We start from the raw sequence: 25,226 nt of genomic DNA, 5'->3' as shown, positions 1-25,226 counted from the left end.
AATGGTCCCTGCCTACCTGCTGCTGGCTGAGGCTAACATGGGTGAGGAAGGAGCACAAAATGGTTTCTCAGCTCAAATTGTCTACTTTCTCCCTCCTATACTGTATATGATATTTAGTGCATGACTGTGTGTGTGTGTGTGTGTGTGTGTGTGTGTGTGTGTGTGTGTGTGTGTGTGTGTGTGTGTGTGTGTGTGTGTGTGTCTGCGTTTATATAAATATGAATTTGTGTGTGTATTTGTACTTTCCAGGTTTGGGTAATTTAGCTCGGGTGGCAGAGCTCCTGTCCCAGGCAGAGTGGGCGGTGTTGAAGAGCCCAGAATGTGGTCACGCAGTCCGCCACCAGCTGCACAGGAGCCTGGGCCGCCTCCACACAGCAACTGGAAACCTGGAAGCAGCTCTGCTTAACTTTGCAGATGATGTCTGTGTCATAAGTAACACACTCACCAGAAACGGCTTCAGTACATGAAGTTTTTTAAACTTTATTGGTATTGTGAGAATCAATATGAAGCCACACTTTGCTCACCATATGAACTTGTCTCACTGCTTGTAAATAGATGTATATGGTGTACATTGTTCATCTCTCAGGATCCTCTTTTGTCGTGTGCACCCACCAACATTGAAACCCCCCCCCACTATATATGAATATACCTTGTAAAAAATGTCTCTGTTTTTTCAGATATACTTTGCCAGTGAGGAGTATGGTCTGGATAGCACAGTTACCTGTGGTGGCTACTTTCTCATGGCTGATGTGTTTACCAAGCAGGGCAAGATGCCCATTGCTCGTTCCTTGTACTCTCAGGTAAAATGAAATAGATGTAATTATAAAAAGGCAATTTGGCCAAATCCGTTTTAGTTCATGTGTTTCATGGTTTATCTTCTATTGCTCATATTGTAGGTGGCACGTACTTGGCACTGCCATCTGACCAACCTCTTCCAGACCCACATCCAAAATGTCCAAAATCTTGACATGTTGTTGGAGTCCTCTTATGGTGCGTCTTGTCATCAAATACACACATGTAAATGTAATATGGAACCATAAAAAACATTAGGTTTTGTCTATCAATCCTTCACTACATCACCAATCCATCATTAGCTCCACTTGCTAAACAGCTTCATTGGCATATCACAAAAAAACAATATCTATATTTAGCTGAGCTGTTTTGCCGTGCAATCCGAAAGCTAAACCCCAGATTTACACTAGCATGCTTGGGGCTGACTAGAGACCAGTGCTGACACATCTCTGGCTGTGCAGTATCCGCACCATTACCCTCTACCGCAGCTGCTGCCCTACAGATGATGCTAAGCCTGTTAGCTACAATGCAATTTCCCAGGCTTTCTGGGATGTTTATCAGGGAAAAGTGTGTGTGGAAGGGAAGGATGCTTAAATAAACTAAACAGAAGATGCAGACAGACCTGAATTCACTATTAAAAGCATTACATGAATTAGTTGTTTACATTTCAAGTGTATTTATGCCCATTGTAATATACTGTAAAAGCTAAAGGACATCTTTGTCTCTATCCATGACTTTCGATCAGATAAAGCCCAGCTAGTTGAAGTGGACGAGATGTTAAAAACCATCTTGGAGTTTGAGCAGAATGACTCCAGAAAAGACTCAACTCAGGTTGCACTGGTGGCTCACTGCCTAGCAATGCTGTGGTTCCTGGGAGGAGACTCCCTAAAGGTGAGTCACCCAACGAGTAGGTCCAGGGCAGGCATTAAAGGTTCAGTTTGACACAGTGATACAGTTCCCCATTTCCCCCTTATACGTCCTACTTTGGAGGGCCGTCTCAAGAAGGGATTATCTCTAATTGGTAAAGTCGTGAAGATGAGGTGGGAATTAGCTATTGTAATTGGATGCTATTTCTGGGTGTGAACTGCACCTCTTTAGATGTGGGATGAATGATCTCTAGTTTGTCAGGCAGGCTGAGAGAATGAGGCAGCAATGCCGTAATTGTGGCCATACCACTGACTGTACAGGACGTTCTGTACCAGCAAGGTGACTGCCACAGACTCAAAACCTTGTCGGGGGTCTAAGTTCAGAGAGTCCTAGGCAAGTATAAATTAAAGATTGGATAAAATCTTATGGCTAAGTGCATATAAATAGACACGACACCAAACAGTTTATGCGTTTGAGGCATTTGTTTCGGCATTCATGTTATTATCTGGTGGTTTGGTGGGTTGTTACGGCTGGATATATAGGAGTTTTCTTTTACTTCATCAACAGCTACACCAGAGTTCCAAAAATACTGGGCTAAAAATGCTGAACATATCAAGTTCTGTATCTTTTTTTAATGGTGCCTTTTCTCTAAGGTCAACATGTTCAACCACAATGGCCTTGGTGTGAAGCATAGCCAAAATAATACCATTTACCAGCACAGTTACCTCCTGCTGTTAATTGTATAAGGAATAAGGACCAGGTTTCACCATGCCAGGAAGTTAACTAACCTGAGGGCTGTTGATTAAAAAGTATCTTTGATCTCCACAGTGAAATTCAGTGTATTCAGAGTGTAGAGTCAGCTATAACATCTGCTCACACTTTGTGCCACCAAGCCCACATTATACTGTTCAGTTCAACTGTCTATTTTCCCCTATATTTATTGAACTACAAAGTTGAAAAAAATACTAGGCTGCACAGGATCCTGGGTATTCACTGAGAGACCTGTGGGTGGATACAACACTAAACACACATACACAATGCATATTCCCAGCTGTTTACAAATCTGCAGGAATTCCATGGATGCAACGGCAAACCCCAATGAATTCCACATTGTGCTTGGCATGTTTTCATCTAGGCATGCACGGTTTAAGCCGACCAGGTTGCAATCCAATTTTCTGTGATATTATTATATAAGTCTGTTTTATTCTACCCAGAGAGTCTAACAGCTGCAGCTGCTGTGTTTGTTTCCGTTTGTGTGCCAGGCACTGGGATTTGGCAGCACTGCCCTGCAGGCCAGCCAGCTGATACCAAACCATGACCTGACAGAGCCCATCCAGGGCTTGCTGCAGCTGGTGCAGAATCTGCAAACAAAATCACATCCTGGTTCTGACTAGTCACCATACCTGACCTGCCGATTCCTTTGCTTAGAGATCTGCTCCATCAAGACATCTGTTTAGCCCTACACTGATTCACCCTTGTAAATGTAGAAACAGCTGAATTGGTAACAAATAAAACATTTATGAGTACAGCGCCTATTATGTCATTTAGTGTTTATCCAGATGTTGTGAATTGTTATTGTGAGCGGATAATGAAAAGATATTCACTTGATAAAAGCAGTACTAGGGAGACACCTTTTCATTGATTTTGATAATGACTCATCTTTATTTTAATCTAAAAAAAAAAGGGGCTGGGGTATATATTTACATCATTTTGCACATTTGTGAATTACATGATTTTGGGATCCATTTTGTAACACTGTCAGAATGATACAGAACAAAATAATGGTGAGGGCATTTGCTAAAACCATTTTTTACGCAATGTTTTTGCTTACCTCGTACCTAGCAGTCCAGAACCTCATTATCAATTCACCATATGCAGATATAATGAAAGCCATCTAGTGTCTATATATCATCAACAGCGCATGAACATTGCATTTTCCTTCTGCAAATCAAAGTATATTGTAAACCTTTAAGCAAACCTCAGGTTCGTTTTAAAACACACTGACATAAAATGAACCCGAAGATTGCTGGGAAATCCTTCATATATACAATTCTGTAACATTTATTTATTATATCAAAACAAAGAATCACTTTTAAAATCATCTCACTACTAGTGTTACTAGTACTGAATTATACAACAAAACGTTTGTTTTTTGGCATTCAGGTTCATTGTTACGTGTCGAGAGGCAGCAAAACATGGAAACACTTGGATTTCCGCATATTCCCTTTTTAATTTTTGAGCCAAATGTACATTAGCAGCAGTTTGGAATTAAATAGTAACTTTGTGCTCTGTTGTGTTGTTGTACACAGTGACTAGTCCAGAGGTCCCTACATGTTTGTTCCAGGCTGTCCAAGCACCAAGCAGGCCAATGCACTTTCGATCATTTCATGATTTACATACGTTTGTCTTCCTTCCCTGTGTTACTAGCATGCAGCGCCCGTTTCTTTAAGTAGCTTCCATGCCTTGTATCCTCTTTCATGGCCACTGATCAATAAATACCAAGCAGAACGAAACCCACCTGAACTGGGATCTTGACACAACTATGATCTGTAAAGCATTGCTCCCAGAGGAAACCAGACAATGAAAAGGCATTGTGGAAGTTGTTGGGGCACAGTAAAATGAACCTGAAATGGGTAGATGTGCTCTGTGTGCATATGGATGATGTGTAAACTACAGATTTTAAATAGCAGGGCTGTAAGAGAGATACAAACTTTTCACTCTTTCCTATGGCTGGCTTGTTAAGGTCTTGAGGATATGTGATCTTTGATTGACACTTAACATACACAATGTTGAATGACACAGGCTTCAATAAAAAGACGAAGACTTCAAAAAAACAGGGGACGACAACAACTGGAGATAGTTCACTCATATAAGCTTTTATGTTTGGATGTGACTTGTTGATGATGAAGCCCACCGGCCCTTGCATGTCAGGAGAGTGGACATCAGCGGATTTCACAGTTTGTTTGTCAGAGACTTTCATTATTTAGATACCGGACAACATCACAGTAGTGTAAATGGTGTTATTCTCTCAACAGAGCCACTGTGATCACTTGGCAGCAGACTTAAAATAAAAGCTGCCGTTCCTGTTGTCTGGTGGGTTTAGATTTGGCACCCTCAAGCAGGCCCCTGTTAGATTCCAGGCAGTTAGTAAATTCTGCCCACAAAAAAGGAAAATAAAATCAAGCTTCACAGCGGTTTCACTTTATTGAGACAATATTAGTGCGCAAACCACTTTTTTCTTTAAAAAATAGCATAAATTAGGAAGAAAACAAGGAACAATATAAAACAAGCAAGGAAAAAAAGTGCATGTTAACCATGGTATACACCACATTGTCTTATACTGTAGTTTACAACCTTTTTTTTCATCGTGTTTCATTTCATTGTTTATCTTTTCGTCTGACTGTAGGTATGTGTAATGTTTTTGACATGTCTCTAGGCTAGGATGGGTGTATCGTGCCATTGGGTGTCAGGGGTGAGATCCAGGCTGCTTCCCTGAGTGGTCTTCAACAGAACGGCTATGAGTCTAAAAACATTGACGTCACTACGTAGAACTACTTAGGGTTTACATTTGTGCTTTTGATCAGAGCTGTACATTATTCTTTAAAAGGGGAATTTCAGTATTTCTTAAGGTGGACCCTATTTTCCCATGCAATTTGTGTCTAAGTGACTAATCTATTGAGCGAGAACACTGTAACTGGGCTGAAATGTAATTCTATAGGGCAAATGCGCACCGTCAATTTCTGTCCACTGAACGTTCTGTTTTTATCACTGACAGGCACAGATTGTTATTCAAAGTGTCTGACTACATTGTGGGAAGATGGAAAAGTTGCCCTTATCCTGCCATGCTTTCGTGTGTAACTTACTGATCCAGGTCAACACAGTAACTTTAGCTAATAGCATTAGCTTACCTCTGCAGCTAAGTCTGCAGCTCAACAATCTTGGAACAGCATTTTTCTTGTGCTTTGGTATAGGATTTCTTCTCCTCTTTGGCTGCCAGTAGTCATCCACGCTCAAAATGGTCACTGCAGACCGTATGGTCTGCAAGACGCAGTGTTAGGATTCATTTGTAGCTGTAGCAAAACTAACCTCAACTTCAGCCTGTCCGTATCCAAAGGTAACGTCTATGAAAAGCAGTGCAAAGTGTAGCTCGACATTTCTTTGGCAAAATTTCGGAAATGCACAATTGAAAATCTTTTAGATAATACAAAGCTACGCTGTCTGTACTCCAAAACAACAAACTCCCCAGAACTCTTCTCTCCCTGCTTGCGTTCCACACAATAAACATCCATGGCTCTTCCTACAAGTCACCTTGTAAGATTTCAGAACGAGACTTCACCATCTTCCCATAATGTAGTCAGACACGTATAATGTCAGTGACAAAAATGGCACTTTCAGTGGACGGAAACTGACGGTGCGCATTTGCCCTATAGGGTTACATTGCAGCCCGGTTCGCGGCTGCCGGTTATAGCGTTCTCGCTCAATACTGGACCAATTTCAAAGATTTTTGTTCACTTTAGTCACTTAGACACGAATGCATGGGAAAATAGGGTCCAGCTTGGAAAATACTGAAATTCCCCTTTAATGAATGGCATTTAATCTAGCATACCCTACCTCTATGTTGATAGTTACTTCAGAAGGCGTACAGGAGGTAAATCTACAGGAACAAAAACCGCAAGCAATATGCTCTTGGCCACTGAAATCCCTGGATTTTTGTTTTCCTTTCTTTGTTTAAGAAACAAAAAAAGTGACATTCTGTTCAAAGAGACTGCAAAAAAAAATAGTTCCCATTTTTTATTTGTACATCATGCCAACATATGTTGTGAGTTAGGATCCTTCATTTCACGTTATCAAAAAACAAAGTGAAAACAACAAAAGTATAATCTACAAATCATATGACTGAGAAAACACATCTAACCAAATCCATAAATGTTAGCACCAAACTTTAGTTTCAACCTTTCAATATTGCAGGTCTGTACGAACAAATTGGTCTACAATAGCTTATGAAAAATGTCAATGTTGGCAGTTATGTCAGCCGTTCCAGTTTCATTAGCTGTATACTAGTATGCACTGAAGTTAATTCGCTACCTATTTACAAAAAAAAATAAAAAATAATAAAAATAATACACAACTATCTTTTTAGCTCCTAGACATAAAGGGAAGGAACACCTGGTATATCAGGGGCCATTTGAAAACCACAAGGATCCTGGCTGATATGTTCTGTATGTTTGAATATGTCATCCTGTGGCAGTGAGAAGTCACTGTTTTGAGGTATATTTTGTTCGCAGGTGTAGACGCAGCATTCACACTCTCATGTTTCTTAAATATCTTATCTGAGCGAGAGAGAAAAAAAATAATGCATTGGTTTATTATAAAGTGCTAGACATTATGAATTTTAAAATGCAGCAGACTGCTGCTGCTGGTAAGGCTAATCAAACAAGCTGTCTAGGAATGTAAAATTAAAAATTGATTCATGGCACTTAATTCATTTTTATATTCCAGGTTGTGACTCTCAAACAGAACTGCTATTTGTTATTTCCACTACCTTGCACAGGTTAGGGCAGTTTTTCTTACATTTACATTAGCTGCTTCATTCACAGTAAACAGAGAATAAATTAATGGACACCGTGTTAGCACCAAGGATGATTTTCTGGTGCTGTGGGTTTGTAATCTGAGTTGATAATTTTCCTATTTGAGCAAGAAAGGAAAATGGTTCTGACAGCACAGCATCAGCCTCTTATTCACTCAATGAAGCAGCTCCGGCTACATTTTGGTATTAGTGGGATTTTATGGATTGTATTTATAGAAGAGTTAAAACATTGCGTATACATTATGTTGTAGTTGGATTTACAACATATTGTCATGTAGTGAATTCATGTCTCCTTTCAGTTATTATGAATAGCAGTAAATTTGACATTACATTTCTCCATCTCCAGTTGCTGCTGGTCCCCATCCTGTTCTACGTTGCTACATTGAAACTGTCAGTATAATGTGCCTAGCATAAGGATGTATTCCTCTCCCAAGGAGCTTATTACTTAAAAAAAAACACTTAATTTCGCCTCCAATCCACCAAACCTTACTTTAGTCTCAGAAGGAAACCCCTTTTTATGACAACATGCTGTAGATTCTCCTTTAGATAATATGGTATAGTAAGGACACAAATATGGCAGGTGTTTGCCTTTATGGGAATCCCACACCCAGCCCAGAAAACAGTCACCTTCACCCTCACTATTTTGCAAAATAGAAACTAGGAGAGGCTAAACAGGCAGTTATCTTATGTACTATATCCCACTCTTGCCAACATGCTGCAGTGTAAGCTAAGTTTGGATAGTGGGGTTTGTAGTTTGGGAGTAGAGGTGCAAAGTGAGGAGAGTCAGGGGAGCAGCCTCAGATCTTTGTTATTTTTGAAGGGAGTTAGTAGGAGAAGACTCATGTTTTGGCATTTGTATTTCTGTGTTTGTGCCTGTATGTGTGTTCTGTTTTTCTCCGCTCTTCTTTTGCATTAACATCCGATGTTTTCATATTTTTGGATCAATGTGTGTTTTTAAAAGGAATGTCTGTTGCCATGCGTACAGGTGTGTGTATGCGTGTTTTCAATATGTATTGGTGGTGTTTGTGTGTGCATGAAGCTGCTTGAATCTTACTCAGTCAATAGTTTGATCTCATTGGCGAGAAGGGTGTTGAAGTTGTAGGCTGGATCAGGGAGGTCAGGGAGATCGGGCAGGGTGGGGGCTGTAGACTGGCAGGGCGAGGACTCGGAGGGCTCAGCCAGCTCCGGGTCACTCTCGCTGGAGGTGGATCCCACGCTCATGTTGCAGACAGCCTCGGGCAGTGAGCCACCGCCAGTGGGCACAGGGCACACCTCAGGCTCACTGCTGGTCTCACTGGTGCTCGACACGACGGACAGCAGGGACATCTTACGGGTGAGGCGGCTGGGGAGCAGCGAGAGGGCGTAGTCGGCAACAATGCCTGCCACATCCATGCCACAGACCTGGTCGAAGGCGATGAAGCCCACATTGGCATTGGCCTCGCAGACCACAAATGAGCCATCATTGAGCTGCAGAAGGTCAATGCCACACACATCCATGCCGAGGATGTTCGACACCTCTATGGCCAGCTGCTTTCCCTGCTCACTCAGTGGGCACATCATACCTACACCACCTAACAATCCAGAGACACAGACATCAAACTAGTTAATACCCACCACAATCTGTGGTTCATTCACATCAAGATCAAAAATAATCTATTATAGCCCTTTAGCTCAGTTGGTAGAGCAGGCACACATATGCAGAGGTTTATTTCTCGACGCAGAAGGTCCAGGTTTCGAATCCGACCCGTGACGGTTTTCCTGCATGTCTTCCCCCATCTCTCTCTTCCCTTTCATGTCTCAGCTTTCCTGTCCAATAGAGGCATAAATTCCCCCCAAAAATAATAATTTTATATATATATATATATATATAATCTATTATGAATCAAGAGCAGTCCTAAAAAATATGTGATTGATTTCAGAAATATTTTTAAATAATTCTGCTATTTTAAATATTTAATATAATCGAATCACATACCACATCAGATATTGTCAGCGCAAGTGTCAACATGATCTGTTTCATAAATGCAGAATAATCGGATGACTGGTGTCCTAAATATGTCACAGCGCATTACAGCCTCAACTAGACCAAAACGGCTCATGCTCTGACATTGAAAATCAGTCCCATCAGCTGGAATGTTGTGTCGCTTCATGTTTCCAGGGCAGATTCAGGACAAGCTTGTTGATTTGGCATTGTTTCCCACTGGTTTATATGGCAGATGGAGCAATGAACTTGAAAAATTTAGAAAGCTCCTATGACCATTAAATATTGTCCTCAATACAGTAATGATTGGAGCAACCTTTAAAGAGACTGGAGACTCCTTGTTAATAATTTATGCCTATGTCTATTACGTATATACAGTATGTCTAAAAAAAACAAACAAACAACTTCAAGCAAGATCCTGTATGGTTCAAATAATCAGTACATTCAAAGTAGAAATATATTTATTTTTTAAAGAGACTACTCTTACAAACTTGCAACAAAAAAGAACTGTTCCCGTGTAGCAGAGCTGGCCTTGGTGGTAAATGTAATGAGGGTAACTGGGAGCGGACAGTAATGTAAAATGTGTGTGTGACAGTGCTCAATAGTTTAGTAATTAGTCTTAGGCGTCTGCCTACCCAAGGAGCAGTTGCTCTGCATGCGACCATCAGTGGAGCAGCGTAGCATTGAGCCGATGAAACGGCCGCCCACCAGGACCACCCGGACATCACGGCCATGCGACTCCTTGACATACTCCTGAAACAGGTAGGGGGTATCATGACGGATCAAGTGGCACAGGTCTGTCAGATGGTGTTTGTCCCGTGCCAGGAACACAGCCTTGCCTGGGAAAGGGAAGGAGATATAAGATGAAGGAAGAAGGGAAAGATGAGCATGATTTCAGGCTGTCAGGATAATGCAGACCTGTTTATATTAACATGTTTGGAGGGTCTGACATTTGGGTAATATTAGTTGAGGTTGGATAACTTCCTCAAGTAGCTCTTTCAAGTCTAATGCTAGTTCCTGTTTCTTATATAATGGATGGGACACTCCTCTTAGCAGCCACAGAATTGCTTCTCACAGAGGATAGAAAACGCCTGTTTTAATTAGCACCACTTGGCTCTGTCTCCTGGTTGTCAAGCCCTGATCCAGCACCAGGAAAAAATCTTGTCATTGCTATGTGTGTGTACATTGTGTGTAAGTGGCAATCCAAACAAGATGACAAGGCAATCCCTTTTTAACATCACAAAGAAGTGAAGGTGGACAGTGGCAGGCACACTGTAAAAAAACGGAATCATGGTCCTGTGACTCCTAGACACATGACTACTTTGTATTGATGATACCAAAACATTGATTTTGAGATTGTGCCCACAAAGGCATACACTACGTTGTGAATTACAATATTTCACATCCAAACAACTGGCCAGGAAGAACACATGTAATTTAAATTTGGGATCTAGTATTGAATACCAATGCTTCTTAAGATTTTGAAACAGCCCTTTATATACAGTATGTTTACAGGCCTTTATATTTGCTCAAAAGAAGGAAGGCAAGCTGGACTTTAGCCATTAACAATGGTCAATCACAGAGGGAAGGAAAGACATGAAACTCCATAAAAAAGGGTCAAGTTAGTAGTTGACCAACGGCTGCTTTCCTTAACGATGCATTGTGATAGCAGCCTGGGCCAAGGTGCCTTGTTATTCCTTGACGAGGCAGTCTAGTGTCAATAACTATGAATAGGAAAAGGCTAATGGGTGAGCAGACACTGTGGCTTAACTCCAATATTAATGGCTAGGCTCAAACCTCCCACACAAGCCCCCCCGTGAATTCATGCAAAATGAGGGAACTAGGATCAGTTTACTGGAAACAAAAATGATGAACCTAGCTGCCATGCTGCAAACATTACAAGCTTCTGTTTTGTTGCAGCACCACAGTCCTAATCATTTAACACTCTGACAATGAATGTCATGTAAGGGTGAACTGAGCTGCCATTAGGGGCCTGCCCTGCAGCATACGGATTTCTGAGGCATGGCGTAGTGAATAGAGCTGGTGACAGGAAGAAAATAGACTGATGGTCTTACCTCTGTGGCCACGTGAATTTTTCACCACTACAGGGTAGCCCAGTGGCTCCGCCTCGTCAATCATCTTACGGAAGTTGTCATGCCCTCCTGGGGAAAAAAACACACACACACACACAATTAAAAAAATCGTCCTTATGTTAGCATGGTTCACACATTTTAGCCACTGAACATGGTGGGGGGAGGGAATGTAGCCTGTCGCTATGGCAACAGAAGTGACTCAAAACAGCAAGGCTGTAGGAGTGTTGTCCTGAGCTTATACTTCTTTTGCTGCTTGATTTACGAGATTGGAACAGAGCAGTCACTGAGAGATGCATTAATGTGAAGCAGCTGACCATATCTGACGTTGACTCAGAATGGCAGCACGAGCAACAGACGTGCTTCAGCCTTCTCTGCTTTTGGCTTAAGAAGTGATTGAAAAATGTGTAAAACAAATATTGAAAAATGGAGGCGTTAATAACTTCTTTGTTTCTCCTTCTCTACTACCATCTTTGTTTGCCTGTCTGGTCTTGTCTGGCATTCGGTCAAGGGAACAGATGTGAACTAACCCGTCACATGGCTTTTTCCAGATGCGCTGATTCACATGTGTTTTCAGTAAGAGGGAGAAAGTAGGAGGAGTGGACAGCAAATGTGAGCCCAACCACGTCATAAGCTGCTGAGGTGGAGGGCAGGAGGGAGGCAATGGTATCTTTTATTTTGAAAAATCATGAGGGGGCAATGGGGTGGGGCATTGGTGTTACATAAGCTCTCCAGCCGCTCGGCATGCATCGCCTGGCCTACTGTGCAGAGAGACAAATGGAATGTAGGCCAAACACCCCCTCTTTCTTTCTTTCTCTGTCTGTATCCTTCTCTGTCTGCTCTCACAAACACCACAGCACTGTGGATTTTTAGAACATAGAAAGAAATGTGTGGTGTTGCTTGTCAGCCTTTGTTTCGTCTTATAAAACCATCAAACTACAAAAAAAAACAGCAGTCTGGCTTGTGTTGTGAGGGCCGCATCTCCACATATCTTGCCTTTTAAATAGTAGGTTAAAACCAGTGGTGTTAGAGAAACTGTTATCGCTCTGTTGTTTGAGTAATTGCAGTGGAGTAGTGACTGTCTGACCGATGGTTTATTAATCTGTTATACAGACACAAGTGGACTAAAGCATGTGAAGCCACTAATGCGAGTGAAATGACAAAAAACAACATTGTTGACACAACAATGCTGGTGTTTATGCTAATAATAACTGTAGATGATGCAGTAATATTCCCTTATAATTTGTGTATAGATACTTATAGACACTATTTACATCTATTTTCTTTCCCATAATCTATAGCTTGTATTAAATCGTTTTCATTTAATTTGACTAAAATGCAAAAAGTAATATCACTGACATAAGCAGCAAGAGCTGTCCATATTCACAATTCATGAAGAGACCTCTATTAAAGCCAGGGTGTCTGTGTTTATTTGTTTGTGCATTTGTGTGTAACACTTTTATGTATAATAAGAGTCCGACCTAAGGTACAATGCAGTGTGGACTCTGTACTTGTTGTCCACACACTGGGACATAGATTAGTATTAATATTATTAATAAAGCCAGTTATATCACACATTCATCAACTGACTTGCTGATGCCGCGTTCTATTTACCTTGGAACTCAGAAGCCGGAGCTGGGAATGACGCCATACCCAAGTTGAATGCGTTCTATTTAAAAGTCGGATTTTCATTGTTTTCATTAGCTCTAGCCCGGTTAGCTATTGTTAGCAATACCAGTTGATAACAACGCATTGCGCCGTTTTTTGTGCTTGTAAACAGCGCAACAACATGTCCACAGATAGAAGTTGAACATGCCTGTGTGAACGACTGATTTAGTGACACAAATAAGACAGAAGTGCTTATAACTTTATGTTACTGCAGCTTTTCACAACTGTTGATACAGGGGGCAGCCATGTTGGATTTTGAACTCGGGCTACTGCAAGGTTGTACGTGTTCCGAGCTCGTAAATCCGAGGTCAGGGGGCGTGTTTACGACTTTGACCTTGTTAAAACCGAGTTGCGAGGTAAATAGAACGCGGCATTAGTTACAACAACACAGTGCCACCACTACATACCAACACTGTGAAAAAGATAAACCTCAAGTATTGATTTACCGTAGGAGAAGGTGTCAGGAAGAGGCACCCCATGGCCTGCCAGCTCCTGAAAGGTCCAGAACTTGTTGACACAGTTGAGTATGGCCTGGGGACGGTTGATAAGCCGACAGCCCATCTTCTCCAGGTGGCGCAGCACAGTGATGTCACTATCTGACTGCACCCAGGGTGTGGGCACCCGTACCACTACCACCTGTGGATAAGATGTCACCAATTCCTGCTCCACTCGTAGACCTGGAGGATTGGAGAAGAGAGGGTGGAAACAAGGCAACACATTTGTTAGCAATGCATTGTTTGTTAGCCTGTGGGTGGGTATACAAATTAGAAAAAACACTGGACCTGAACCTCATACATTTAGTAAATTCCTCAGAGCAATCAATACAATTCGGAGCCACTACAGAAAGAAGATACTCATATCCACTCTGTTTCTGGCACTCATGGAACCGGAGCCATCAGCCAACACCTGGCTTGTCTTCCCTACTTGCCACGTTAGAAAGCAAAGCGTCATTGTTTATATAACTACCAATAAATCAAAGCTATATTCACAGGGGCAGGAAACATTGTGAAAGTGGTTGGTGACATTTCAAATCCATCATCATCTCCTGGTGGAAAATGAACTTCTCTTATGGAGACTATTTGTGGACATTGCCCCAGTCGTCACCACACAGCTCTGACTGAGAGTTGGCCAGGTTACAGGACCAGGCGGAGGCAGCCAGCTCCAAGGCTGGTGATGTTAAGTCGTGAATTTGGAACCTGCCTTGCCAGCTGATACGATTATTTACACACTGCCCATATCCATATACAGTACTCCCCTGCAGTGCTGCCAGCTCCTCTGCCTTTCGGGCCAATACTGTCTTCTTCTTTGACTGAAAAAGAGATATCCTGATGTCCTGACACTATACACTATCTTGTCTCAATGTAGGGCAGTGGGGTAGAGAGAGATGTCTGAAAAGAGGGTCTTGAATTTAAACACACATCAGGGAGAAACGCATGGTTAGAAACCCTATATTGTACATGGTAATCATCAAGTCACAATGCAAAATCATTGTCATTTAGTGACTATTATTCAAAACCCTGGTGTTTTGTTTTATTGGAAGTCTAACTGACATTGGTTTTCAATGTCTCAGCCTGACACCACTTTTATTTTGCAAATGTGAGCTAAGTAAAAACAAAAAGCTAACTGAACACATCTGAATAGGTCACTGATTCAACACAGCATGTATAAGCCATGGAAAACTTGACAAAGAGAAGCTTGGCTAGTATGATGGCAGGAATAAAGTTTGCGCGACATAGTATACACTAACTTTTCTACAAGGATAAAAATCTGGCAAATTTCAACATTCACTAGCCATCTCCAGTGTCTATCAACTGCTATTTGGATCTGCAGAACAGAAAAAGATTTTAACAGAATATTGGCATTATTATTGCCAGACACAGATGGCAAATTCACCAGCCATAGCCTGAGATTTGGCAGCATTTCACTGGTGACTGGTGTTACTTTGTCACCCTGGATGAGAAGAGGAAACAGACAGACTGTGTGATTTTTCAACAGGCGATGCGACCCAACGGCTCATCAGGGAAGAACAGATTGGGTGACAAGAAAACCTGTGCGTTTGTGGGGAATGCACATATATATGTACGGGATAGAGGGGAGGTGACACATATGTCACTGGCACAGCATTCCGCCTCTACCGGGACCTGAATTTCAGCCATCTTAGAATCTGCAGGCTCACAATAGTGACAGGGAACGCCATTGGCTGAGATCATCAGAGGTCACCAGAAGCTTGACAGTTGCTGCATAAGAATAGACAGCCACTGATGTGCCAGCAGAAGCACTGTGCATCAAGCCTACATAGTGTATCATGCATAGACTATGGGTGGGGCCAACACTTGTTTTTAGTGTCATACAGTCCAGAGACAGGTTGAGGAGGGAACAAGAGAAAGGCAGCAGGCAAAAAAGGTCAGGGATGTATTGTAGCCTTAAGAGAGGAAGGGAGGGAGGGGCAAATAGAGGCGCATGAAAAAAAGACTATGAAGCCATGAAAAGACTGCCACCCCTCCCTTTTCTCCTCCTTCTCACAATCTCAGTATAGAAGCAGGATAATTTACTGTTTCTCCAGCCACACTGCTCTGATTGTGCATCTATTGATAGCACCGAGAGTGGTATTACAGTGGGAAGTGTCAGGGGATGGGGTCTCATGGTTTTTGACAGTATTCACTGTTCATGGTGCTCGTCTCCATCTCCACGGTAACCAAACAGAGACCAATGAGGCAGCCAGATGAATCAGTCCTATTCATTTGTGCAAGTGTTTGTGTGCACTGCACTGTACGTCATGTGACTACTGAAAAAACATTCAGAAACCCTCCTGACCGTTTTGGTCTATAACCAAGGCAACGTGGGTTTTTTTGTGTGACAATGTCTACATGTAGTGTGGGTGTGACCTGTTTATAGTTACAACTCATGGGATTTGTCTTACCTATACGACAGACTAATGTTTTTATGGTTCAAAGGACTGTATATGTGCGTCCCATTTTCAATCTGCCTGACAAAGCTAACGAGCATTACAGGCATTCTATGCATACCGCTGCAACGTCACAAAGCAGGCAATGCCGACAAATGCTGTGCCAATGCTTGACTGGTGGGTCCTGCCAGCTCTGAATGCAGTCTCCGTCTGGGTATCCTGTCTAAATTATCCTGATGGGGCAGCAGGTTCACTAAGTGAGGTACACGGGACATATCATGAGACAACAAAATATCTGGCTAAATAGCATGTAAACAGATCTCAACAAACACATTATACTGCCACTGATGAATGTTCAAAAAATACATCTGGTTTAGGGCAGAGAAGTATTGTAATATTACTGTGTACTATATTTCAGATGAGATTTAGCATGGTTATATGATGATGCTTTAATAAGATGACACCCAATTCTGTTATCTAAACTGATAAAGCTCTAAAAAGTATGAAACGTGTATGAAGATTTTTCAAAGTGTCTTTGATATCTTCAAATGATGCTTAATTACCTGCCAGAGTACTGGTTATACTGGTAGGTCAACGTTTGCGTGGTGAGCACTGGTGACTCAATTTGGGGTTTGCCATTTATGTAGAATTTGAGAGCTTGTGATAACTTCCAGCCTATTCCCACTACAGTTTTTACAGTGATGCAACACCATTCAGCATCAGAAAGTATAAAGTTAGAAGGTTTAGAGTCCAGTAATCATACAGCAGAGCAGACACTGTTCCCTTTGACTACTGCAACTATGCAAATTACAAAGCAAGTTCTTATTTGCGGTATGACCAATGAGTCATGTCCATAAAAGGAAATGCTAAACATTCCCGTCAGATTTGATATGGAAAGATGTGTCAGCCACTCGCACCCCTATAAGGATCTGTTATTCTAGGAATAGTGTTTTCAGGTACAACAATAACAGTCAAAATGATTTTTCAGGATGTATCAGTCAATGTTGCTGTCACCTGAATTATTATCTCCCTTTATATATTTTGTCGTCTTTTCTATCTAGAGGAAAAAGCAAGTACTGTGAGCCTTTTTGTCAATACCAATAAAATGCAAATGCTCCTGGCTGTATGCGAGAACCTGCAAATGAGATAGGCTACTGCTGGCTATTTAACACACAAGTAGTTTTCTGCTGGGGATGTGCAATTAAGTCACAGCCCCAAAAACGGACTCTTCTTTTATTTAAATTAAACATATATATTTGCTAAGCATTTATAAAACTAGTGCAGTGGCCGTTTGGAGAGTGTGCCTGTTGGAACAGGCTGCATTGCTTTGTTCCCAACGCTCCCAAAACCTGTTGGAGAAGCTGCTACGGTGCGTAACAATGTGCCCAGGGCTAGGGGACCTGTTTCAGCCTGCCGGAGACGCTCCTACAGTTGCATGAATTAGCTTTTTACCACCTGTAAAATAAAACAGCTTGTAGATGTAAATCAGGATAACAGCTGTGCCATTCTGCTGCTGATCATCATCATCATCATCATCATCATATAGTCTCATTTGTCAATAATGGGGAGTTTGTGCTTCATAAATAACCTAACAATGAATTCCATTAAAGCTAAAGTATCACAAAGTGTTACACTCCAAGATACCAAGACTACCTTAATGTTCGCTCTTCCCATTCCCAGTAAAAGTGTACCCACTGACATTTGCAAGAATCACAAAGGATTGTGGTATCAGTTCATATCTGGTCTCTGTTTAAACATCTTGCAGCACAAATCATGGGATGACGGATTTACCCCAGAAAAGTTGTTTAGCCCAGTGGCAAGTGTCTTTTTTTCGACGAGGGCCCAGCTGAGGCCAGTCACAGACTGATGGCAGCATTAATGTAGAGCCCAATAGTTTCTGTAGCAACTTCGGCCCAGTGGGTGAAATGCCTCTGGCTAGCTGGATGCTGGGTTTGGCTGTCTCATGTGAGGGGTCATCATTGGTTGTTAAAACATAAGTGTGTGTGGATGTGTGCATACTCATCTCTCCTCCTTAGGGCATATTGAACCCATTAACTTCAGTGCTAAACATGGACCTCAACCTGACGTTGAGCCAAGAGAATGAGAAACCTTTGAAATAGCAAGCTGTAAAGTGTTATCAGTTTTAGGATTGCATTCCCGCTTACCCCAAAGCAAATACTTTGTATGCACGACCTCCACTGTTTTTGGTTTAGGTTGGTCATGTAGTAATGTTTTACTTTGAATTGCCATGTATTCATTTTGGGAATAAACACTTCTTTCTACATCCTCTGAACATTGATGTTATGTAAATTCATTTCTGAAATGAATGTTTAATTGCTATAAAATGACATGTAAATGTCACATTTTACTCAAATGTAAATGCACCCAGGACAACTGACAGTAGTGGTGGTGAATAACTCAAACCACTTAAAGAGATGGTCAGTGACCACAAGGGCATTATTGACCACATGATGCTGAAACACCACTTGTGTTTCCAATGTAAAAACAATGACGATTGTAATCACTCACTGATTTTGTACAGTTCTGTATGCTAATCCACATGATCATGATCACTCATGATTATCTTGATAAAGACAGTGCTGTCAAGCTGCCAATTTCTGTATGGATTTTGCATTGGAAAGTACCTTTCAACTCCAGAGTTTCTGTAGTCTATGTGTACATGTGAGGTGGGTAATTTAAAGGTAGATAGCTGCATGCAATGCTTGGTGTATGCACCTCAAGACGCCAGCCACAGAGTATGCACTCTATGGTTTACTGTGTAGCAAGTATACAGTGGTCAGATTAGCCAATGGCCGTTAATCTGTGAAGTCAAGCCAAGGCTCAGAAGACATTTACTGATTTGGGGCCAGGCTGGATTACAGGTCATGCTAACTGCCCTCCAGTTGTGTGTATCTTGCTAATCTACAGGACAGTCATCGTTGGCTAATATAGTATCATTTTCAGTGTTATCTCCTAGATATAGTTAGCATTTTCTGATTTATACAGATTATGCTATTCTTTAGATAGGATTTCTCTAGCCATGGTTGCAAAAAGGCATTGTAATGTACTTTGCATGTGGTAGATATACTGTATAAATGCCACAAATGGCCAATTCTAGGATTTCATTATGTTCACAAATATTCCTTTGGCTGTACTATGGCACGTCATTTCTTAAATGCCTTTCACTTTATTACTTTGAAACCACATGTCCAGTTAAAGCTTTGCCATGACTAACCTGTACAGCAGACCTGGTGTAACAGTATGTAGTCTGCAAGGGACGTGCTGCTCAATCTCACCCCTATTCATCCCACATGGTCTCCCAACTATTCAGCCTCTGCCAGTGCCAGCCTACACATCCATGTGTTAATTGAGACCTGCGCGCCTCTAATCTGGTGACAACGTCCCCACTTCACACCGCCCTGATAAATTCCATGTGTGTCTGTTTGTTAGGGGTTCCTACTGTTACTTTCATCAAGGCCTCCCGAGTCAATACTGTAACATGTTATCATCTCATAACAAGCAGAACACAAACAATGTGTTCAAAGCAGTACCAAAATTACAACCACAAAACTGACTAAAGATCTGTCATCATGACATAATGCAGATAGCATAGCTAAGGTAAAATATACGGAAAACCTAAAAGATTAGGCTGATATGGTAAACTAGTTTTAGTTTTGTTAATTAACCCCTGTACCATTTTAGATATTTGTCAAGTAATAACAATAAACAGGTCATTGTTAATGGCTCCACAGATGCACCAGAACCTGAATACTTTTGGGGGCTTGGGGTTAGACAATAGACTCAATGTTAAGCTATCACCACGTGCTGGTTACATCTGGTCTACATCACTACCTTTAACATTTTATGTAGGAATTATTTAATTGATCACTCAAAACTCGACTAGTTAACTTGCGACCCTTCCTGTGTGTGAAACATGTTTACATGTGTGTGCCTTCTTCTCTAGGCTATTTCGAAAAGAAATCTGCCTGGTGCCGGGTTACCATATGAAAAGAATGGGAGAAAATGTGATACATTTGTTTTCGTTATACATTTCTATGCGCTAACTACTCGGCTTCTGTAATATTAAATATCTGTTGCTTTGGTGCTTAAGTAAATCGTATCATCGACGGCATTGTTGGGATTGTATCGTAGCCTATTCAGCGAAATTAAATCAAGCATCACAGCTACCCTCTGGAGGCAGTCTAGCTGGAAAGTGGGTTAGGCGGTCACGTCTGTGGTTACAATTCGCTTCCTGGCTAGCGGGCAGATCGGGCTAGCCCTCTCCTTGCTTTACAGCAGTGTGGTCCCCAAACAATAACGTACCCGCCTGCCATTAACTTTGTGGAACACGTAACGTTAGAACACTGCTAATCTGAAATAATCAGTCACACTGCACCATTCTTTTACACAGTTACGACAGACATCTGTTTGGAATAATTGGATGATACTTGCCTAATTGTCCCTCGCTGATCGTTAGCACGATTTGATCCATGAGAAGAGAGCGGAATTCAACATCCTCGTCGGCGCAGCGCTCCTTCAATGCCCGGAGGATCTGAACCTGAGGATACTCCTGGCTGATACGCCGGTCGGTCACAAACCAAACCCGAGAACACATTGTGTATACTTGGATTCAAAAAGTAAAAAAAAAAAAATGAAATCCGTGAAAACACACAGGCGGCAGGTGTGTGGTGGCAGCGAGTGATCCGGGGTTCGGGCGGCAGAGCAATGGCACACAGATGCTCAAACAATGGCCTCGGCGGCTAGCAGCACGAGCAGGTTGTGATGTGGCTAAAAACAGGACCACGGCTCAACCGTTGTCTGGACCGAACCGGCTAGGATGAATAATCTTCGTTATCACCTTTGTTTCCCTTCATTAGCAGCCATTTAGTCTCTCCAGGGTGCAGTTAGTTGAACCCAGACCGCGCAAATCCGAGACACGCGAGCAGAAAATAACGGTATATTTACCCGCAGAAACGTGTCTCTTTCAACCGATATCCAGCTCTCTGCCCGCCGGAGCGAACAAAGCACAAGCTGTGCGCTTTATATCGTTTACTTGCCGACTCAAAACTACCAATGAAGTTTTCCCGCGATCGCAGCGGTTGTATGGCGTCGCTAACCGCAATGTCGCCGGTTTATTACAATAAGCTAGCCCACGACGACTACACTCTCTCCTCCGTTTGGCTGCTGTCCACGAGTTTTTGGTGCTGAAAAGTGCACGCGCTTCGTTTACAACTCCGCGTGACCGTGCGCAGGGTCCTACCCCAAAATACAAGTTTTGGAGGGGCATTAACCAATCCCAACTCGGGAACTTCCTCATTGTCCAAACAGCACGCGGAAGGTGTGGGCGGGCCCCGAACATCCCAACCAATGAGGGCGGTCTAAACGGAGGGCGCGGAGTGCTGTGAATCAGTGCGTGGAGTCTGCAGTGCGCACGAGATCGCGCGCATCCCGAACCGGTTCAGACCAGACGGTGCGAGGAGGTTTGGTGAAAACCGACAGCGCTGTCTCCATGCCGAAGTGGCAGGAAACGAAACAAGGTCATCACAAACCAGAGCCACTACCAATCTTCATTTTCTTTTCTTCCATTCGGCATCAATTCCTAAAGATTGAGAGCCTTTTATTCTTCCAATAACTTGTATTTTGACAGTGCCTGTTTAGCAGTGTCAGGACAACTGTGTCGGCTGAGTGGAAGGAAAACACTCCCATGTGTTAATGGTGCGAAATTATGCGAGTGACCCACTTCCTCTCTCTTTCTTGTGCCAGAGACCACTGTGGGTGGGGATAACGTGAACAGAGACATGATACACATATTTTTTTAAATTCAGTGGGGCTTGCACTTTTCGAGCATATGTCCCAACATCGTTACGTCCATATATCCGCTTAGAAAAAATTACGCTTCTTATAACTCCTGAATCACGTTTTTAAGTTTTCTTCAAAGTAATCCAGTGATAGTCTGATGTCTGTATAGGGTAGCCTAAAAGGAACTGCTCATATCTAATTTGGCATACTTTTAATGGTGCTTGTTAAAATGTACCCTAAATAAATGGTGTACTGGACTACAGTAACATAGGCTAATGCTTTGGGGGGGATATAAACAAGAAATATAATGTAGCCATGGAGTTATGACTCCATGGCTACATTACCATGGCTACATTATATTTCTTGTTTATATCCCCCAACCCCCCCAAAGCATTAGCCTATGTTACAGTCCAGTACCTAAACATGAGCGATCATCCCCCAGATAGAAATAAGACAAAGAATAAAAACAGGAATCAAAATCACAAAATCCATGACAGTACAACACAATTTTCTTTTCTTTCTTTTTTGGCTCAGAATGTCCCATCAAGTATTTCAAAATTATATAAACCCATATACACAGCAAACTGTTAGACTAAATGAGGATTAGACATATGGGTAACACTTTATAGGCTACAACTCAAGTACTTAAGTAGGCTAATGCTTGACTTGTGATGAATTAATCATTTCAGTTTCAGGAGACTTTGATGATTTATAACATTTAATGAATCTCAATTTAGGATAATTAGGATTAAGCAGTACAACCACAGTGTTAGTGTCATGTGGTGAGGATTTCTGACTTTTCAAGTATTCAACTCATGCTGGAAATGTTAAGTTTAGCTGTTTACCTAGCTGTTGTGGCAATTTTGCACTCCCACTCTGACAATGAGGAATGAGACAAAAATATCTTACAGTATTGTCACATTTTTAATGCTCAGAGCATGGTACAGAAAAGTAAGGTGGGTTTGTAATATGCACCATGCTTTGAGCATTATGAGTGTGACAATACTGTAAGAGATATTTGTCTCATTCCTCATTGTTAGAGTGGGAATGCAAAATTGCCACGACATAGGCTATGGGCTTAACCTTCAATTCAAACAAAGATATTAATGGTGCCGTAAAACACATATGCTTAATACATGAACTCAAACACCTCAGCACAGACTAAATACAATGTCAGCCTGACCATACTGCAGTAGAGCCTAGTGTGCTTATTCAACTGTCTTCCCTGTGTGTGTGTGGTTATCTAATTGTGGGGACCTAGGGAGACAGACACAGGCCCAAGCCTTTTGTTATTATTAAGCTGCTCTCCCTCAACTCTGAAGACCCAGAGTTGACCTACGGCCTGGTCTTCGCAAGTTGTGATGAAGTGTTTCCGAATTGAACATATGGGCATTAACCTGTGACTTGAAACCATAGACTTTTATTTTTTACAGTCAATGCTTGAAACAGACATAGGCTAGGCTAGTCTTAATTTAGCAGCATGAGTGTGTAAGATGGAAATTCTACCACAGTATGAAATAGGCCTAACTGAATTAGCATTCCCTGCATGGTGATCTATTACGTGTGAAGTAATCACAGAAAGTCATAGTAACGGTGAGCAACTGTAGATGCTAGATCGGATCCACTGGACGTGTCGACGTCCATTATTCTTATCCTAACCAATCCCCACTCCTCATGCCTGAACCTAATCACGTTGACACGTCTAGTGGATCCGATTAGCATTTACCGTGAGCAACAGCATGTTGTACCCTTATTATAAAGTGTTACCGACATATGTAGGCTAATCATTTTTTACAGAGGAGTCGATGACATGCAAGTTATATTTTATTAGAATAAACAAAACAGAAAACACGGTGTTGGTCAAAAGTACAGCTGCGTATATAAGCTAGTCCAACAATTTGAAACCGTAACCCTTTTTGCTCAAGTTTCCATTGAGACGCTTCAGGCTCCATGGACGTCAAACGATGATCCTCGTTGTGACTCTATTAAGAAAAAGAGGCTCTAAATTACTGAACTTTTTAGCAACAGAAATGTTACAGTAAATACAGGTCAACATAAAAGCAAATCCTGAACGCAAACTTACCAAATAGCTTCTTTTTTTTTTAACGTTTCCGACGTTTGTTGAATTTCACCAAAGACTCCCTCCACCATTGATGTACAACTGTGCGCCTGCGCAACTTTCGTCTCTCGGAGAGCTAGGCGTATTCTCGCGAGGCTGGATCCTGCTCTGCTCTAAATAAATGTTACATAGTCTACTTTGCTCTTATCAAACACAAATTAGACAAAAAAAATATGTTATGTGACTCAACATTATATTCTTCGTATCTCTATTTAACCCAGATAACATAATTGTTAAACAGTTATAAAACAACAGTTATGAAATATCTTCGTAATTAACCAAATAGCCTTATCTAAATAAACTTGTTACGTAGGCCGCTTATTCAGCAGCGCTGCATTTTATGTCTGTAGTTTTGTTCTGATTGTCCATAATATATCATCTCGAGATATCACTCGCCTATTTATAACAGTGATGGACAGCCCCAAACCTAGAGATTAAAATGGAAATCCTCAATGGTTGCTTTGATGCACCCTTCAGGTTCTACCCTAAGAAGTTGCATAGTTTGCGGTGAATGATGTCTGCCTCCTCCTTGGATGATGTAGCCTATCCCCTTAGCTCAACGCATACTGCATCGTCTGGGAGCCAACAGGATCAAACCGGGCAGAGCCGGTCGTGCTGCCCAATCATCACAAAGTAAGGGGGGGAAGGCACCGAAGTAGACACATTCCTCTTGATGAACGTTGCGCAGTCAACAACAGACAGACGTTTTCTGCCGCAAGACTCCACCTGATTTGTCATGTTTACAACATAAACATTAAACCACCAACGTTTTACTGTGAAATTGCTGTAACCCCTACATTCTGTGCCAAAATGAACTGTTTATCCTACAACAGCCTATGTTTTACAAACATTAGGCCTACATCAGAATGCATGTCTGTGTATAGGCTATACACAGACATGAGTGTTAAAGTAACATTAGCTATATTCTTTATGCAAATTTAGTAGGAGTGACATCATGCATCGCACTGATTAAATTAATGCAAAACACAGATGTGCAGATTAAAAAAAAAAAAAACTTCAATAGATTGAAACTATGGTAACACATATCCTATCATAGAGAGTCCTCTGGTGGTGGACTCATAGATTACAACACTGGCCCAGAAAAAAAAAATCAGTTATCCCTTTGTTTTTACTTCTTAAAATGAAATGTTTGAAACGTTAAGACAACCCATGGCTTATATTTAGGCTTATATATTCGTTGTTAACATGATCTAATTGTTATTTATAATTTTAGATATTTTCATAATAATGTTGTTGTTGTTAAGAGCAGTTTTCATATTTACAGTATTTCATCCAAAGTATGAAATTCATGAAGAACAATTTTAGCACTGCTTATTGCTGCTTTGAAAATCCTCCAATTCAATGACAAATATTTGCAATTTCAAGCATCTCCACCATCCAGACAAGTGCAGCACTGA

General features: G+C 41.6%; 2 protein-coding genes across 2 annotated transcripts in view; one reads left to right on the top strand and one right to left on the bottom strand.

The window, feature by feature from the left end:
* The window catches only part of zmynd12 (zinc finger, MYND-type containing 12), a 6,449-nt gene extending 3,257 nt beyond the window's left edge, over positions 1-3,192 (top strand). Inside the window, exons 3-8 of the mRNA XM_078253936.1 lie at positions 1-41; positions 250-419; positions 678-800; positions 897-990; positions 1,538-1,683; positions 2,922-3,192. The exon at positions 1-41 is cut by the window's left edge and continues 131 nt beyond it. Coding sequence (XP_078110062.1) covers positions 1-41; positions 250-419; positions 678-800; positions 897-990; positions 1,538-1,683; positions 2,922-3,053 — 706 coding nt within the window. The 3' untranslated portion in view covers positions 3,054-3,192. The remainder of the gene's footprint in view (positions 42-249; positions 420-677; positions 801-896; positions 991-1,537; positions 1,684-2,921) is intronic.
* Positions 3,193-4,514: 1,322 nt separating this feature from the next.
* Positions 4,515-21,536, bottom strand: rimkla (ribosomal modification protein rimK-like family member A). The gene is made up of 6 exons (XM_078254704.1): positions 20,343-21,536; positions 13,432-13,662; positions 11,303-11,389; positions 9,863-10,066; positions 8,301-8,817; positions 4,515-4,813 (listed from the first exon to the last, which is right to left on the bottom strand). Exons 1-6 carry the CDS (start codon positions 20,503-20,505, stop codon positions 4,804-4,806), a joined length of 1,212 nt encoding a protein of 403 aa, XP_078110830.1. The 5' UTR covers positions 20,506-21,536; the 3' UTR covers positions 4,515-4,803.
* Between the last annotated feature and the right edge of the window lie 3,690 nt (positions 21,537-25,226).

Source organism: Sander vitreus, chromosome 7 (genome assembly GCF_031162955.1).
Source record: "Sander vitreus isolate 19-12246 chromosome 7, sanVit1, whole genome shotgun sequence".
Lineage (NCBI taxonomy): Eukaryota > Metazoa > Chordata > Actinopteri > Perciformes > Percidae > Sander > Sander vitreus.
This window is presented reverse-complemented; position numbering and strand designations above follow the sequence as displayed.